The sequence below is a fragment of the Mustela erminea genome, chromosome 10 (genome assembly GCF_009829155.1).
Source record: "Mustela erminea isolate mMusErm1 chromosome 10, mMusErm1.Pri, whole genome shotgun sequence".
NCBI classification, from domain to species: Eukaryota; Metazoa; Chordata; class Mammalia; order Carnivora; family Mustelidae; genus Mustela; species Mustela erminea.
Window position 1 is genome coordinate 7,553,600 of NC_045623.1, and position 16,540 is coordinate 7,570,139.

General features: G+C 40.0%; 1 protein-coding gene across 1 annotated transcript in view; it reads left to right on the plus strand.

Moving 5' to 3' along the window:
- WARS2 (tryptophanyl tRNA synthetase 2, mitochondrial) overlaps positions 1 to 16,540 on the plus strand; it is an 89,873-nt gene that overhangs the window by 43,930 nt on the left and 29,403 nt on the right. The window contains exon 2 of the mRNA XM_032302036.1: positions 6,727 to 6,984. Coding sequence (XP_032157927.1) covers positions 6,727 to 6,984 — 258 coding nt within the window. The remainder of the gene's footprint in view (positions 1 to 6,726; positions 6,985 to 16,540) is intronic.

A 16,540-nucleotide genomic window follows, 5' to 3' on the forward strand; every position in this document is an offset into this window, starting at 1 on the left:
GGCCCCGTTTTGTAAAATGCTCCTTTTTTTTTTCTTTTTTTTAAGATTTTATTTATTTATTTGACAGACAGAGATCACAAGTAGGCAGACAGACAGGCGGGGGGGGGGGGGGGGGGGGGGGGAAAGCAGGTTCCCCGCTGAGCAGAGAGCCTGATGTGGGGCTCCATCCCAGGACCCTGAGATCATGACCTGAGCCGAAGGCAGAGGCTTTAACCCACTGAGCCACCCAGGTGCCCCTCTTTTTCTTTTTTCTTTTTTTTTTTTTTTAAATCCCCCGCACTGTGATGTGACTGTAGGCTGACACTCCAGACGTCCCCATGAGCGAGGGCCAGTGGGCTACTCCTGTAGCTGTTTTTTTTTGTGGCTTGCCTCCTGTCCCCTGGGAAGCCCACGCGCCTCTCATTTTCATTCTTTTCCAGCGCTAGTGCTTTTGAACACAGAACCCCCGTCCTCCCACCACCCAAACTCCACATTCCGGCCCTGTGATTTCACGGCACCGGGCAGAGCCCCCCTGCCATGCCGGCAGGCTGCCTGCTGACTCCTGCGCGGGGACCAGATGGGAACATAAACTCACCGCCGAAGAGCAGGATACTCGCTGTATATTTTTAAGACCAGGAATCCAGCTCTCGTTGAGGGGCTGTATTTTTTTTAATAGCTCCTTGAAAATTGAACAAAACATTTCTGGTCGCTCTTATTTCTTGATAACATCATTCCCTCTGCCTGGGTGTATAGAATCACAGAAACTGGAGAGTGGAAAAGATATATTAGATCATGTCTAGGCCGTTCCCAGTGGTTACAGTTCTTTTTTTTCCCACACTCTGTCCTATGTCGTGCTTTTCTCTTTTAGTTTTCTCAAGAATTAGGTTTTTTTGGTTTCTCCTGGGGAATAATTCCTTAGTTTGACCATGGAGGAATGTATGTGCAAATATCTGTAGTCTTTTTTTTTTTTCCCAGCTTGATATTCCTACTCTTCATAACCCTTTACATTAGCATAAATAGCCCCTCTTCATCCTAAGTCAAGTATTTCTGGATGGCATATATTTTTTCCTCTTCCATTTATTAAGTTCAGAGCTTGTTTTTCTGCTTTGCTTTCTCTCTTCATCAATCAGTCCCTAAAGCCCATTAATCATTTTTTTACCTCACTGAAAGCTCCTTTGCTTATTCCCATATCAGGAACCCAGGGCTGATTGAGGTCCCAAGGTACTGAAGAAGCCTCACTGATATGTGCTTATTCTATCCTCTCTCTCTCTTTCTCTCTCATCCCTGACCCCCACCCCCCCCCCCCCCAGCTTCACTTCAGAACCTCAAACTGTTTTCTACAAAAATATTTCTAAATTATGATTTGGGGAATTAGTCATATTAGTCATCCCAAGGCCGTGTGTGTGTGTGTGTGTACACGTGCATGTGGTTTTTCAGTGGTAAGATTTTATTTGTTCTCAGTTCCTTAAAAGATATTTTTCATATCCTTGGAGCCACAGATCTTTCAGGTCTCCTGAGTGCTTGGATCGAGTATAATAATGATGCGTCAGTAGAATGTAGCATTTTATCTTAGAGCTGTCATCTCAGAAGGAGAGAGGAAAATAAGCAGATATGGGGAAAACAGGCTGTATTTGTAGGAGTTAGAATTCTTGGGGAAGGGGAAAGGCAAAACTTAAATAGCCTTGGCCCACACATATCTAAAGAAGATTAGCCTTTAAAAGCTTTTAAAAGCCTTTAAAAGCTAGTGTTAGGAGTATATCTTTTTATTATGTTCCCTTTCTTTTTTTTTTTTTCTATATATCAATTATATTGAGGTATAATTGACAAAGGAAATTGTAAGATAGACTTATTTTGCTTAGCATAATAACTCTAGTTCCATCTACATCATTGCAAATGGCAAGATTTCTTTTTTTGTTGCTTTTTTAAATTATGTTATGTTACTCACCGTACAGTACATCATTAGTTTTTGATGTATTGTTCCATGATTCATTGTTTGTGGCTAACACCCAGTGCTCCATGTAATACATGCCCTCCTTAATACCCACCACTGTGCTAACCCATCCCCTCACGCCCTCCCCTACCCCCAGTTCGTTTCTCAGAGTCCATATTTTCTCATGATTTCATTTTTTTTTAAGATTATTTATTCATGAGAGACAGAGAGAGGGAGGCAGAGGGAGAGGGAGAAGCAGGCTCCCCACTGAGCAAAGAGCCTAATTCAGGGCTCCATCCCAGGACCCTGGGATCATGACCTGAACCAAAGGCAGATGCTTAACCGACCGAGCGACCCAGGTGCTCCGCAAGATTTCATTTGTTTTAGTGGCTTTTATTAAATGATCTCAGTCATATGTGGAATTTAAGAAGCAAAGCAGAGGATCATAGGGGAAGGGAGAAGAAAATAAAACAAGAGGAAATCAGAGAGGGAGATAAACCATTAGAGACTATTAGTCATAGGAAACAGTGTTGCTGGAGGGTAGAGGGGGTGGGAGGATGGGGTAACAGAGTGATGGACATTAAGGAGCGCACGTGATGTAATGAGCACGGGGTATTATATAAGACTGATGAATCACTGAAACCAATAATATATGTTAATCAATTGAATTTAAATTAAAAAAGAAAAAAGGAAATTGTGAGATATTTAAAGTGTACATCCCAGTGATTTTGATATACCTATGGCTTATGAAAGGGCTTCCTCCCCCTGGATAATTAACACACCATCACCTTACCTGTTTATCTTCATTTAGTTATTTTGGTGAGAATATTTAAGTTCTACTGTCTTAGCAAATTCCACTTATACAATACAGTATTATTAACTATAGTCCCCTGCTTTACCCTAGATCCTCATATGCTATATGGTTTCCTGGACTGGGGGGTCCAAATATTATAAAAACACTCAAAGCAATCTATAGAGTCAATGCAATCTCAGTCAAAAACCCTAACAGTTTTTTGTGCTTTTTTTTCCTCTTGGAACTTGATAAGGTGAATCTAAAACACATAGGGAAGGGATGCCTGAGTGGCTCAGTCAGTTAAGTGTCTGCCTTCAGCTCAGGTCATGATCCCAGGTTCTGGGGATCGAGCCCCGCATCGGGCTCCTGCTCAGCATGGACCCTGCTTCCTCCCTCTCTCTCACCTGCCACTCCTCCTGCTTGTGCTCTCCCTCTCTCTCTCTCTGACAAATAAATAAATAAGTAAAATCTTTTAAAACAATGTATAGGGAAGTATAAAGAGCCAAGGACAGGTAAGCTAATTCCTCTTTTTTTTTGTTTTTTTTTTTTAAGATTTTGTTTATTTATTTATTTGTCAGAGAGAGAGAGAGAGAGAGAAAGGGAAAGAGCAAGCACAAGCAGGCAGAGTGGCAGGCAGAGTCAGAGAAAGAAGCAGGCTCCCTGCTGAGCAGGGAGCCCAATGCAGGACTCGATCCCAGGACCTCAGGATCATGACCTGAGCCAATGGCAGCAACTCAACCAAATGAGCCACCCAGGCATCCCATGGTTAAGATAATTCTTTTTTTTTTTTTTTTAAAGATTTTATTTATTTATTTGACACAGAGAGAGCACAAGTAGACAGAGAGACAGGCAGAGAGAGAGAGAGAGAGGAAAGCAGGCTCTCCACTCAGCAGAGAGCCCGATGCTGGACTCGATCCCAGGACCCTGAGATCATGACCTGAGCCGAAGGCAGCGGCTTAACCCACTGAGCCACCCAGGCGCCCGGTTAAGATAATTCTTGAAGACGAAAGTAAAAAGACATGCTCTACTACATCCTAAGACTTACTAAAAAGACACTGTGGTACTGATCAGAGATAGACACACAGACCGATGGGAAAGAATAGAAACACAAGATACAGACACAAGCATAAAGAGATGCTTGATTTATGACAGAAGTGATATTTCAGCATAATGGTCAAAGCCAACCTTTTCCATTAGTGGTACTGGAACAATCGACAGCTCCATATAGGGGGAAAGGAAGAAAAGGAATTGGATGCATACCTTACACCATATGCAAAAACCCCAAATGGATACAGACTTAAATGTGAAAGATAAAACTTTAAAGCATACTTACACATGCATATACATATGCTTTATATAGGTATGTATGTATGTATAAACACTCTTGTCTTCGTGACCTCAATGTATTGAAAGATTTCTTGTATGCCATAAAAGTCTGTAGTCAAAAATTATATATTTGGTAAAATTAAGAATATCTCTTCATCAGGGGCGCCTGGGTGGCTCAGTGGGTTAAGCCGCTGCCTTCGGCTCAGGTCATGATCTCAGGGTCCTGGGATCGAGCCCCGTATCTGGCTCTCTGCTCAGCAGGGAGCCTGCTTCCTCCTCTCTCTGCCTGCCTCTCTGCCTGCTTGTGATCTCTCTCTGTCAAATAAATAAATAAAATCTTTAAAAACAAAAACAAAAAAACAAAAAAAGTTAAAAAAAAAAAAAGAATATCTCTTCATCAAAAGATAACATAAAGAAGACAAATAGCAGGGCACCTGGGTAGCTCAGTGGGTTAAGCCTCTGCCTTCAGCTCAGGTCATGATCTCAGGGTCCTGGGATCAAGCCCCACACTGGGCTCTCTGCTCAGCAGGGAGCCTGCTTCCCCCTCTCTCTCTGCCTGCCTCTGCCTACTTGTGATCTCTGTCAAATAAATAAATAAAATCTTTAAAAAAGAAGAAGAAGAAGAAGAAGAAGACAAATAGCTACGCAATGAGAGACTATATTGGCTGTACATATAACTGATAAAATATTAGTATCCGGGATATATAAAAACACCCAAATTAGTAAAAAGACAGTCCAATCTGAGAAAAAGAGGCAAAATAACTTCAGTAGACTTTTCCACAGAAGAGGGAATAAAAATGGTCAGTAACCCTAAGAGTTCTCAACTTCTTTAATAATCCAAGAAATGCTATTAAACCCTCATGAGGTTCTACCTTGTATCCACCATATTAGCTCAAAACAAAAATACTGGCAGTGTTGATATGGATGAGGAGCAGCGACACTGATGGTAAAAATTGCAAAATGTTACTTACTTGGGAGGGGTTTAGCTCACTGTAGTACACTTGAAGATAAATAATACATACCTTAGGACCCAGCAACTAGGTATCTGCACTAAAGAAAGTTGGTGCACAGAACACAAAGATACATGTATAAGAATGTTCTTTTTTTCCCCCTCCTTAAGTTATTTTTTTGGAAATTGGCAAGTGTATAAAAAAGTTGCAAAATTAATACAACAAATGCCATAAAGCCTTACTGGATAGTAGTTAGTGGAAAGAACATACATGGGCTTTGAAGTAAGTGATACCTGGCCTGATACTTCACCCCTTACCAGTGTGTGACCATGGGCAATCTCTAAAGATCGGCAAGCCTCAGTTATCTCATCTGTAAATTGGAGGCAATAAAATGCCTGCCATTTTGGGTATTGTAACGGCTAAACACATTGATGTATAGCAAGCCCTGAGCATAAATGACCACAACATAGTTGTCAGCAAATTATGGCTGCCATTATTAATATTTTGTTGCTATTGTTAAAAATGATAATGACTTATTTTATTCTTTCAGAACCTCTTAATGATAGCACATTTACTGATATATATTCATTTTTCATGTTTCGCTATAGGATGCAAAATGATTCAAGAGAAAATTAACATTTTTTCATCCTGTATTACCTTTTTCCTTCTCATTTTCTGACTATCACTTCAATATTAGAAAGTACAAACCACTAGGAAAACATGCCCTTAACAAAATGTTTTTATGATTTAAAAAAGGCATACAGAATTAAAAAACTCCCTTTGGAGAAGTGAAAGAATGATTTAACAAAAGCAAAAGGAAACTGAAGCACAAAAAGGTTCAGTAACTTGATCAAGAAGCAATATTAGAAATAGTGTGTAGGTTTTCTAATTTCTAGCCCAAGAGCCTGCACACTAAGTTGTAATATCAGCAATGACTTCTAAAGAAAACTGAATTAAGTAAACAGCAGTAGCCTTCAGCCCGAATGCTGTTGACTTCCTTACCTTAACTATAAAGTGAGTGAAATCACATGTAAAACCCGCAAGCCCCTTTAATCTCCAGTGAAATTTGATTCTGTGTCTGAAGTCTTCGTCAGTGACCCCCAGATCCACAGTCATCTTTTCCTCTTGGGAATGCCTTCTGCACCCCACTATTTATGTCAACAAACTGATTTTGATCATGTTGCCAAGCTGTATTGTTACGTATCTCTTTGTAAACCTATCCTCTATCTCCGGTTAGATTGCATTGCTTGGGGTTACAGACTTTCTCATGTGCCTTTTATTTATACGTTTCTGAGTGAAAAAAAAAAAAAATTCACAACTCAGAGAGGGAGACAGACCATGAGAGACTCTGAACTCCGGGAACCAAACTGAGGATTACAGAAGGGAGGGGCGTGGGGGGATGGGGTAACTGGGTGATGGGTTTTAAGGAGGGCATGTGTTGTGATGAGCACTGGGTGTTATACTCAACTAATGAATCATTGAACACTACATCAAAATTAATGATGTACAATATGCTGGCTAACTGGACATAATAACAACAACGAAAAATCCAACCACATTTTAAATATCCTTTTCCGTCCCTAGTAGCACCTGATACAGAGCTTTGCATGGGCACGAACTAAATGCATAAGGATGACTGTCAGAGCGCAGTTGTAAAAAGTAGAACTAGTTATTGTTGCTATGGTAACATGGCCATAGGATTCATGGAGTCTGCCTTGAAAGCAAATGCTTATTTTCCTCTCTTCCAGAAAGATGTTGTGAAGCGAGTATTCTCAGGCATTCAGCCTACGGGAATCCCCCACCTCGGCAATTACCTGGGAGCCATTGAGACCTGGGTGAGGTTGCAGGAAGAGTACAGCTCGGTGCTCTACAGCATTGTTGACCTACACTCCATCACCGTCCCCCAGGACCCGGCCGTCCTCCAGCAGAGCATCTTGGACATGACTGCTGTTCTTCTTGCCTGTGGCATAAACCCAGAGAAGAGCATCCTTTTCCAACAATCCCAGGTCAGCTTCTCAGATTAGAACCAAGAAAACTTGCATTTTCAAATTATGTGAGGAAAACTTTGAATGAAAGTTTATATAGCTCCTGTTTGTGAGTCTTTGAAAATTGTTCAAGAGTGACCTCATTAGATGCCGTGAGTTCATTTTAATATTCACCCTATATTCACATCTTTAAATGTCATCATAGGGCAAAAGTATGTTTCACCTTTTCCTCCACTGTTCTTGCTTCATATACCAAAATGTTGTGTCTCTTTAGTACTTACAAATCTGATATTGTTTTCTCTACTGGTTTGCATCCAAATTGCTGAATTCATACTGTTGACTGATCTCCTCAGGATCAAGGATAGAATTTAGCAACTAGCGGTTTTGTGTACTGTCATTGTTGCTTTACTGGGTATTGCATTTGGAAGACCTATTGGATCATTCCCATTGTTCCTTCTTTGTATAATAGCTTTTGAGAAGACTTGAGAGAACTAGCTAAGAAATTGGAAGACACTGTCCAGTCTCTTGAGTCCACGCCAAGAAAGGCTTCAAAACAAAGCCAAAATATTTGACTGATATCGTCACTGTGGATGAATCAGTTACTCTTGGACAAGCAGATAGCCTGGACCAGAGACAGGGAACTTAAGAGACTCCATAGCCAAGATGAAAAATTTAATTGGATCATGCCCTCATTACATACCCTCTTGAACCTTGTGACAAAGCCACAGCCCAGGAATAGTATGTTATACATGTTGGCTACATGTTAACATGTATGCATGCGTGGTATGGGTTATTCATGTGCGTATCTCCTGCCTTGATCATAAACTTCTGATAATCGTCATTTTTATGTATGTTTTATCACCCACAGACCTTGGTGTAATGATTCCCAGAGAGTGACCCTTTAAAAAAATATGGAAGAAATGAATATCTTCAAAAATAAATATATTTATCAACTTAAAGTGTGTTTCTAGTTTGGAAATAATATGATAAAATAATAGAATCTGACCATTAAAATGTCCATAAAGGCGATTTACCTCCATTTCCTTCCTCACAGTTGGTCAGAGAGCCTTTACTTGCATATAACTTTTCAAATTCAATCTTGGACTGATCTAATTATCTTAAATACATAAATATACTTGCTTCTGTTGAGCTGATACCTGTCTCCCTGTAACTTCCATCCATTCATTTGACTTCTGCTCTCTAAAAATACTAAGTAAATCAACTCTGTCTTCCACGGGACTGCTCTTCATATACTCAGAGATAATTGTTCCACATTAGCCTTACCCTATAGGCCCTTACCTCATAGGACTTCTTCAAGCTGGTTGTCCCACCTCAGGAGCACTCTTGCCATCTGTTTGAAAGGAATGTGCCTGTCCTATTTCATGAAACAATGTTTATTCACACGCTTCAAGTCTGTCTCCAACATTATAACGCTGATCATCATTAGAACCACTTTGTAAAATTACTGGATACCACTTCACTTCATCGAAGCTGTTTTTGACACAAGCTCCCTTTTGATCCTTCTGTGATACCATTTCTAAAAATCATATTCCCAGTGCCTATTGCCATCCTTCTAGAAGGCGAAAATGTCTACATCGCCACAAAGCAACCAGTTGCCAGACTGCTTTGTTAAGTGACGTTTAAAATTAAAGGCTCATTTTCAACCACATCCAGTGCTTGCACTTTGAGCTCATACCCTCAGGAATGATCACCACATTATAATTTTTTCCCCTTCTTTATAAAGGATTTTTGGCAGTGACCTCTGCAAGCTTCTAAAATTGGCAATAATTGAGGTCTCTTCTTCAACGTCGTACTTTGTTGTTCAAAACAGCAATGGAAAGTATCACCCACAGTGTGGGAGACTGTAAGAATTCCTTCATATGTGAGGGATCACGGAAGTCCCTTCCTTTTGATTTTTTTTTATATTATGTAATGAGCTCCTTGGTTCCCGTGGTGGTTGTAGGTCTAGCTCAGCAAGGGCAGGTCACTGGTGTTGCCTGTTTTCCTCGGTGGCCTCAGGCCTCCTCCACAGGATCTCACAGGTCCCCTGCTCCCTTCCCGGACTGCAGCTCCCTCCAGGGAGCTTGGGTAGCCTGCCAGGAAAACGTGAGTGAAGCACTCATCTGCCCACAGTCTCCACTTTGTCACTTTGTCCCACAAAGACAGGACAAAAGACTTCTGCAGGTGCCTTTCTGACCTCAAGACATATTTGGTCTGGACCATTTTCTTTTTTAACTCAGGCAACCAACCTTAAGACAACTCAGTGGATGGACTGGCTATTTTATCGGGTTTTCGTTCCTTAATACTTAAAAATGTATGGATGAGTCAGGAGAATAGCGTACTGTACCTTCATCACTTGCTAGCATTTTGTGATTTGTCTCATCGATGTTGTTCTTTGTTGTTGCTGAAGTATTTTTTTTTAAGATTTATTTATTTATTTGAAAGAGAAAGAGTGTGCATACGAGAGTGGGGGCAGAGGGCGAGGGAGAGAAAGTCTTAAGCAGACTCTGTGCTGAGGGTGGAGCCCAGTGCAGGGCTTGAGGGGGCTGTTCTTCATGGAGCTCAATCTCACAATCCTGAGATCATGACTCTGGGTCAAAACCGAGTTGGATGCTTAACTGTCTGTACCACCTAGGTGCCCGGGTTGTGGTTTAAGTATTTTAAGGCAGATAACATACATCATGGGATTTCAGTCTCCAAAATTTCAGTGTGTCTCTCTAGAAACTGAGGAAATGTTCTTACATAACCACAATACTGTCATCACACTTAACAAAGCTAATGATAATTCCATATGATCATCTCATACCCAGTCCGTATTCAAGTTATGCTGATTCTCCCAAACTGTCTTTTATATTTGGCTTGTTTAAATAATGATCCAGTGAAGGTACACATATCACATTTTTTTCCTTTCTTTTTGTTTGTTGCTCAAGTTTTATTTTTATTTCCCATAAAGTTAATCCTGCATTTGAAAAGAATTAAAAACTTAGGTTTTTTAGGAGGCACCCAGGTGGCTCAGCCAGTTAAGCTTCTGCCTTCAGCTCAGGTCATGATCCCAGAGTCCTGGGATTGAGCTGCACATCGGGCTCCCTGCTGAACAGGGAGCTTCTCCCTCTCCCTCTGCTCTTCTCTCTCTCTCTCTCAAATAAATAAGTAAAATCTTAAAAAAAAAAAAAAAAAAACTTAGATTTTTATCTTCCCACTCTTTTCCATGCCTTTGATATGTTAATCAGCTTTTCTTTTATTTACTATAAAATTAGCACTTTTGAACATAAAAATAACCCTTGTTTTTTTGTTGCTTTCTCTTTGTGCCCATGTGTATCGGCTGATGGTTAGTGGCTATAAACTACCATTCACATAGTTGGTCATCCCCGTTTTTGATGGGGTTTGAATAGAAACTCTGCTTGCCTAGGGCCCATAGAATGCCCAGACATCATTTTCTTCAGAGCATCCGTGAAGCTTCTAGTTGTTCCGGGAGGATACTGAGAAGGTCTTCCTCATGCTGTATTTTGAAAATATGAAGGCAGGTAATGAATTTACTTCTTAGAACCGTTCTCAGGTAGGAGTGTAATCGGATAAGCTAGTGTCCCTGAAACTGATTATTCTAGATGGCTGACCCCATTTCTGCAGTGCTCTAGTAGGAAAGAATTCTCATGGCTTTCATGTTTTGTGTCTTACCATGCAGTAGTTAACAACTATCTTGATCAGTATGTGGAGTCTCTACTAAATGAGGGCTGGAAAGAAAATACTCAGAGCATTGTCAGATTTAGAAAAAAAAAAAAATGAGAAGTTGTGGTTATTAGAAAACTGGCATTTTTAAATGTGGAAGATCTAAAAAGCCTTTTCATGTATATGAACTCACTTTTAATCCTCGAAAGAGCACATGAGTTAGGTATTACTGTTCTTTCACAGATGAATAAATTGAGGTATGAAAAGATTGAGTAAATTATAAAAATGTCCTTGAAACCATCTCTGAATGGTGTCCGGCACTTAGTAAATGCTTAATAAATATATCTTCTTAATTTAACCTGAGGTCATCCAGGGGACAGATCCAGGATTCTTTTTCTTTTTCTTTTTTTTTCTTCTCCCTAAAACACCATTTTTAAAAGGTGTCCTCCTAGGAGAGAACACTATGTTACCTCCCACCAGGCCTTTGCCTCAGTAACTGACAGCAGAGAGGCAGTGAAGAGCCAGAGCCAACCTTAAGATCCTCATTATTTCTTGCCTGGACAATCTTCTCTCCCCTTCACTCCTGCCTCAGGCTCTCCTGGCAGCAGTCCATTCCCTACACTGTAGTCATGCACGTCTTTCCACCTCGGATACCTCAGCACCTCTCTCCTACCCTCAGGGTAAAAATCTAAGCTCAATTTCTAGAAAGCCCTTAAAAAATGAGGCCTCTGAGAGAAGGGGGGGGGGGATGGGGGGAATATTAGTCAGCCATAAAAAAGAATGAAATCTTGCCACTTGCAATAACATGGATGGATCTAGAGATTATAAAGCCAAGTGAAATAAGTCATTGAAAGACAAATAGCATATGACTTCACTCCTGTGGAATTTAAGAAACAAAACAAATGAACAAAGTAAAAAAAGAGAGAGAGAGAGACAAACTAAGAAATAGACTCCTAACTATAGAGAACACACTGATGGTTACCAGAGGGGAGGGCTGGGGGGGATGGGTGAAATGGGTGATGGGGTTAAGGAGGGCACTTGTCATGATGAGCACTGGATATTGTATGGAGGTGTTTAATCACTCTGTTGTACACCTGAAACTAATATAACTACAGTAGAATTAACATTTTTAAATGAAAAAAAAAAAAATGATGCCCCTGAGAACAACAGGCCAGTGTTGTTTCCACTCCACCACTTTCTAATCATGAGGTTATTTTTGTTCAGAAAATCTGATTAACTTTTGCTAATAACTCTTTAAAGCAAGAGTTGGGGGGGTGGTTCTGCTTTTATTTTGAGAAAAATATGATAAATCAGTTCTTAACTTACGAAGTGGGTAAGTCAGAGATCAGTTGTCTACATTTTCACATGGTTTTTTGTTAGTTCTTCTCTACTGGGAGTTTTGTTATGCATGTTAGCATTTAATGATCATTAAATATGTAACCAAGAGGGGTGCCTGGGTGGCTCAGTCGTTAGGCATCTGCCTTCAGCTCAGGTCATGATCCCAGGATCCTGGGATAGTGTCCCTCATCAGACTCCCTGCTTGGCAGGAAGCCTGCTTCTCCCTCTCCCACTCCCTCTGCTTGTGTTCCCTCTTTTGCTGTCTCTCTCTGTGTAAAATAAATAAATAAAATCTTTTTTAAAACATGTAACCAAGCGGATAGGAAGTCAGAAAACAATTATACTTAAAGTGTTGTGAGCCAATGTCAGATAAAATGAGATATCTCTGCATTCCGTGCTCCACACACAGCTATTTACAAGTAAAATTAAGAATTTTTGAAATTGTGAGTTAGAGAAAAAAAAAATTTATATTGTATAATGTTCTCTTTTCATGTGTATCTATTGTGTTCAGCAAAGTACTTGGAGCTAAATATGAAGACTAATTCCCCCCCAGGTGCTATTGTTGTACAAGAGAGTAAGTTCTAGCAATCATTTGAAGTAGGGAAAGAATTTAGCTATGTTATAATGCTTATTTTACCAATAATTTTCATCTCCAATCCTTTGCATTCTTTCTCAGCAGTCTGACTGAAACAATTTAGACTTATTGAAGATTTTTCTCATTATTTTCTTTTTCTTTCTCTCCCACTGGCCTCTAGTCATGGTGCTTCCCCTAAAATATGTTTGCCATATGTGGGGAATTTTTACAGAGCCTCTCCTCTGAAAGGTGCGTGCGTGTGTGTGTGTGTGTGTGTGTGTGTGTGTGAGAGAGAGAGAGAGAGAGAGTGATTAAGAAAGAGAGAGAGAGAGAGAGAGAGCCTGCCTGTGTGTGTGTTTGGCAGAGGTTTCCATCCCAATGCCAAAGTCAATGGTCTTTTATTTCCAGCAGGCCTGAGTGCACATCCCATCTGATTCCCACAGCTGTCTCTGAGGTACACATCTACACATCTTTAGTTGTTACTTTCCTTGCAAACTAATCACCGGACAGATGGAAGATAAAAGCTGGAGTTCGTAGCTTTGGGCGCTGGCTTTATGCCAAGTCTGGGAGAAAAGGACAGTTTTGACCACCAGACACCATATTACAGGGCATCCAGAACTGTCCGTGGAAGAGCTGAGGGAGGAGAACAAATCCTCAGCCTGAGAAGGTGGCTTCATTCTCTAATTAGAGTTATGCTTTGTTTTCCAGGAAACTTTAATCAATAATAATAAAATAACAATAATGGATAATAATAAATAGTAAGCAAGTTTTTGCATGAATCCTGGCTCACAGTACACAAACAAAAGTTGTACATGACCCACATCCCTTATCTCAGAGGTGTGAGACCAGCAACACAGAAACTTGGACCAACAGTATCATGTTTTCACTTATCCTGGTAATTTTGGAAGCTTCTTTGAGTACAGATTTATATTTGTTGGACTCTCAAAGTCTTTAGGCTACCAACAACAGGTGCAATGTATAACTCATAATAGAGGAAGAAGGCGCTCCTGGCTGGCTGAGGTAGTAGAGCATGGAACACTTGATCTCAAGTTTGTGGGTTCGAGCCCCACATTGGGTATAGAGATTACTTAAAAAATAAATTTAAAAATTTTTGAAACAAAGAAAGGAAGCAAACAAATGTCCTCATGGAGATCTTATTTATTAGAGACAGAGAGAGTGAGAGAGCACAAGGAAGGGCCGAGGAAGAAGCAGACTCCTTACTGAGCACGGAGCCCAATGCGGGGCTCGATCTCAGGACCCTGAGATCATGACCTGAGCTGAAGGCAGATGCTTAACTGACTGAGCCACCCAGGTGCCCCCAAATATTACAGATTTTAAAACAACCAGAAGCACTGTGAAACCAAGTGTTGCAACTTTTGACCGCACTCCAAGGAAAATATGAAAGAGAGAAATTTACTTAGGAGAGTGCTTTGAATTAGATTGAAGGGACTTTAATTGTCAAGAATATCAAGAAATTTTAGTCAAGAACTAAAAAGAGCTTAAATAAGAATATGAAAACCTTCTTATAATGTAAGATTTTCATTATTTTTGTTTGTTTTGAAATTGATGTTTTTCCTTGTCTAAACATTATTTATCCGAATCAAAACAAACAAAAAATACCTAGGGAGAGCCATCTTTTACAAATGTATTTTCTTTTTTTAAGATTTTATTTTTAAATAATTTGTACACCCACTGTGTGACTTGAACTTAACAACCTCGAGATCAAGAGGGGCAGGTTCCAAGGACTGAGCCAGCCAGGAGCCCCTTACAAACATATTTCCTACTTCTTTGTGTTCTGTCACAGGAGTAAGAACACAATTAAGTGCTAAGTGCTTGTGTTTTTAAGGAAGGGCCATGTGACCTCTTAACCTGGGCTTAGTCTCTTCTTAATTCTTAAACTTCTTCATTCCTCTGATCATTTATATATTGACTGCTTCTTCCTGTTAGGATTTTCTCTTGACTTCAATGATACAGCAGTAATGCATTTTTCTTCTACTTCTCTGAGAGTTCATTTGTTTCCTTTATTGACTCCTCTTCTTTAGTTCCTCAGAATTTCCGTCCTGAGATAAAAATCTATCTATGTATTCCACCTTCCTGAAGTCTCACCACCTTCCCTAAGTTTCAGCCATTTTCTTTCCTGACTTTTGGCACTAGCCCCGACCTTTCTCCTTAATTCTAGACTTACACTCCTACCTATCCTCTAGACATCTCTTTCTCTCAACTTTAACATACCTGAACCCAGAGCTTTCCTTTTTACCTCTGACCAACTTTACCTCCGACCTTTTTTAAAAAATAATTTGAGGTGAGGGGTGCCTGGGTGGCTCAGTGAGGTAAGCCTCTGCCTTCAGCTCAGGTCATGATCCCAGGGTCCTGGGATTGAGCCCCGCATCGGGCTCTCTGCTCAGCGGGGAGTCCGCTTCCTCCTCTCTCTCTCTGCCTGCCTCTCTGCCTACTTGTGATCTCTGTCTGTCAAATAAATAAATAAAATTAAAAACAAAACAAAACAAAAACAAACTGTCTGCCATCAGATTCTGTACAGAATAGCTCTCTTCTCCTTCCTCAAGGTTGCTGGTTTTGGGACTTGCTTTCTAGTAGACTGTGATTATTTTAATTATCCATGTTCATTTCCTGTAAGAACAGGGATCAGCCACCCTTTTGTGGAAAGGCATAGGAAGTAAATATTTTAGGCTTTGCAGACCACATTCAGTCTCTATCACCACCCCCTCTTCTCCTCTAATGCCTCTTTTGCCTTCTCCTTCTTTCTATCTCTCTCTTTTATTTCACTACCCTTTAAAAATGTAAATAACGGAAACAAATAATACATTATATGTTAGTAAATCAATAAAATGAAATAATAAAAAATGTAAAAAACATGGGCTGAATGAAAACAATCCACACGCCACATTTGGCCTGTGAGCAGTAATTTGCTAACCCCCACGTATGAGGATTACCTGTCCTCATCCATTGCCGTGTGGCTGTGAGGGCATCTTATGGGAGAAGTGTCTCTTCATATCCCACTGACGTTGGGCTCGTCCCTATGACTTGATTTAGCCAGTGGAAAGTGAGAGGGCGTTTTGTACACAATGCCTAAGCAGAATGTTTAAAAGCAATTCCGTGCTTGTTGTAACTGCTGCTCTTTTCCTCTAGCTCAAGAATTGCATGTTCTGGGAGGGAGAACTCCTTTGGTTTGGGTCTTGGAATGAGAAGGTATATAAAGCAAAGTTGTAGCCAGCCTCCAGCTACCAATATGTAATGTGTATGAGAAAGAAACCATTACTGTAAGCCATTTATATTTGGAGTTATTTGTTTCTCAATGTAGCTTAGAAATAGCTGACTAATATAATGCAATAGAGTTTTCAAAAACATACGTACACATACACAAGCATACACGATAAGCAATAGAATTTAGATGGGTGTGACTTTTAACTCAACAGCAGGCTGATAAAAGCTATTTATTTAGCTTTAGAAGTATTGGACTAAGAAGAAGTATAGAAAAATCCAAATATGTACACAGAGATATTCATTGCAAGCATAAATACTGATAGTAGAAGTGAGGTTGTTATTTATAACATAATTCTTTTAATTAAGATCGGATCCCCAAACAAGGTTCTGTTAAGGGGATTTGTCATGGGGATGAAAAGAGTCCAATAAAAATAACTGAGCATGAAATCGTTCGTTTCAAGAAGATATGATAAATGGGAACTTGTGAGTCTGCGTAGTCTCCCAAGTGTTCTAACCAAAATTTATAGGACATGACTCCTGGGAAGATAATGTTTATATGGGAAGTAGTGAAGTTGTAAGGGACACTGAAGGTATCTTAGACACTGATCCAGTATTTACTGAATCAGCTAATTGCTTGAGTGGGTTTGATTGATATCTAGCAGCTATAGTTTTGGGAATCATGATATTCCATACTCTTTTTGTTAATTAGATATTTTTTGAGAAAAAAATTTTAAATGCAGCAAAATACAGAGAATGATATAATAAACACTTATGTTC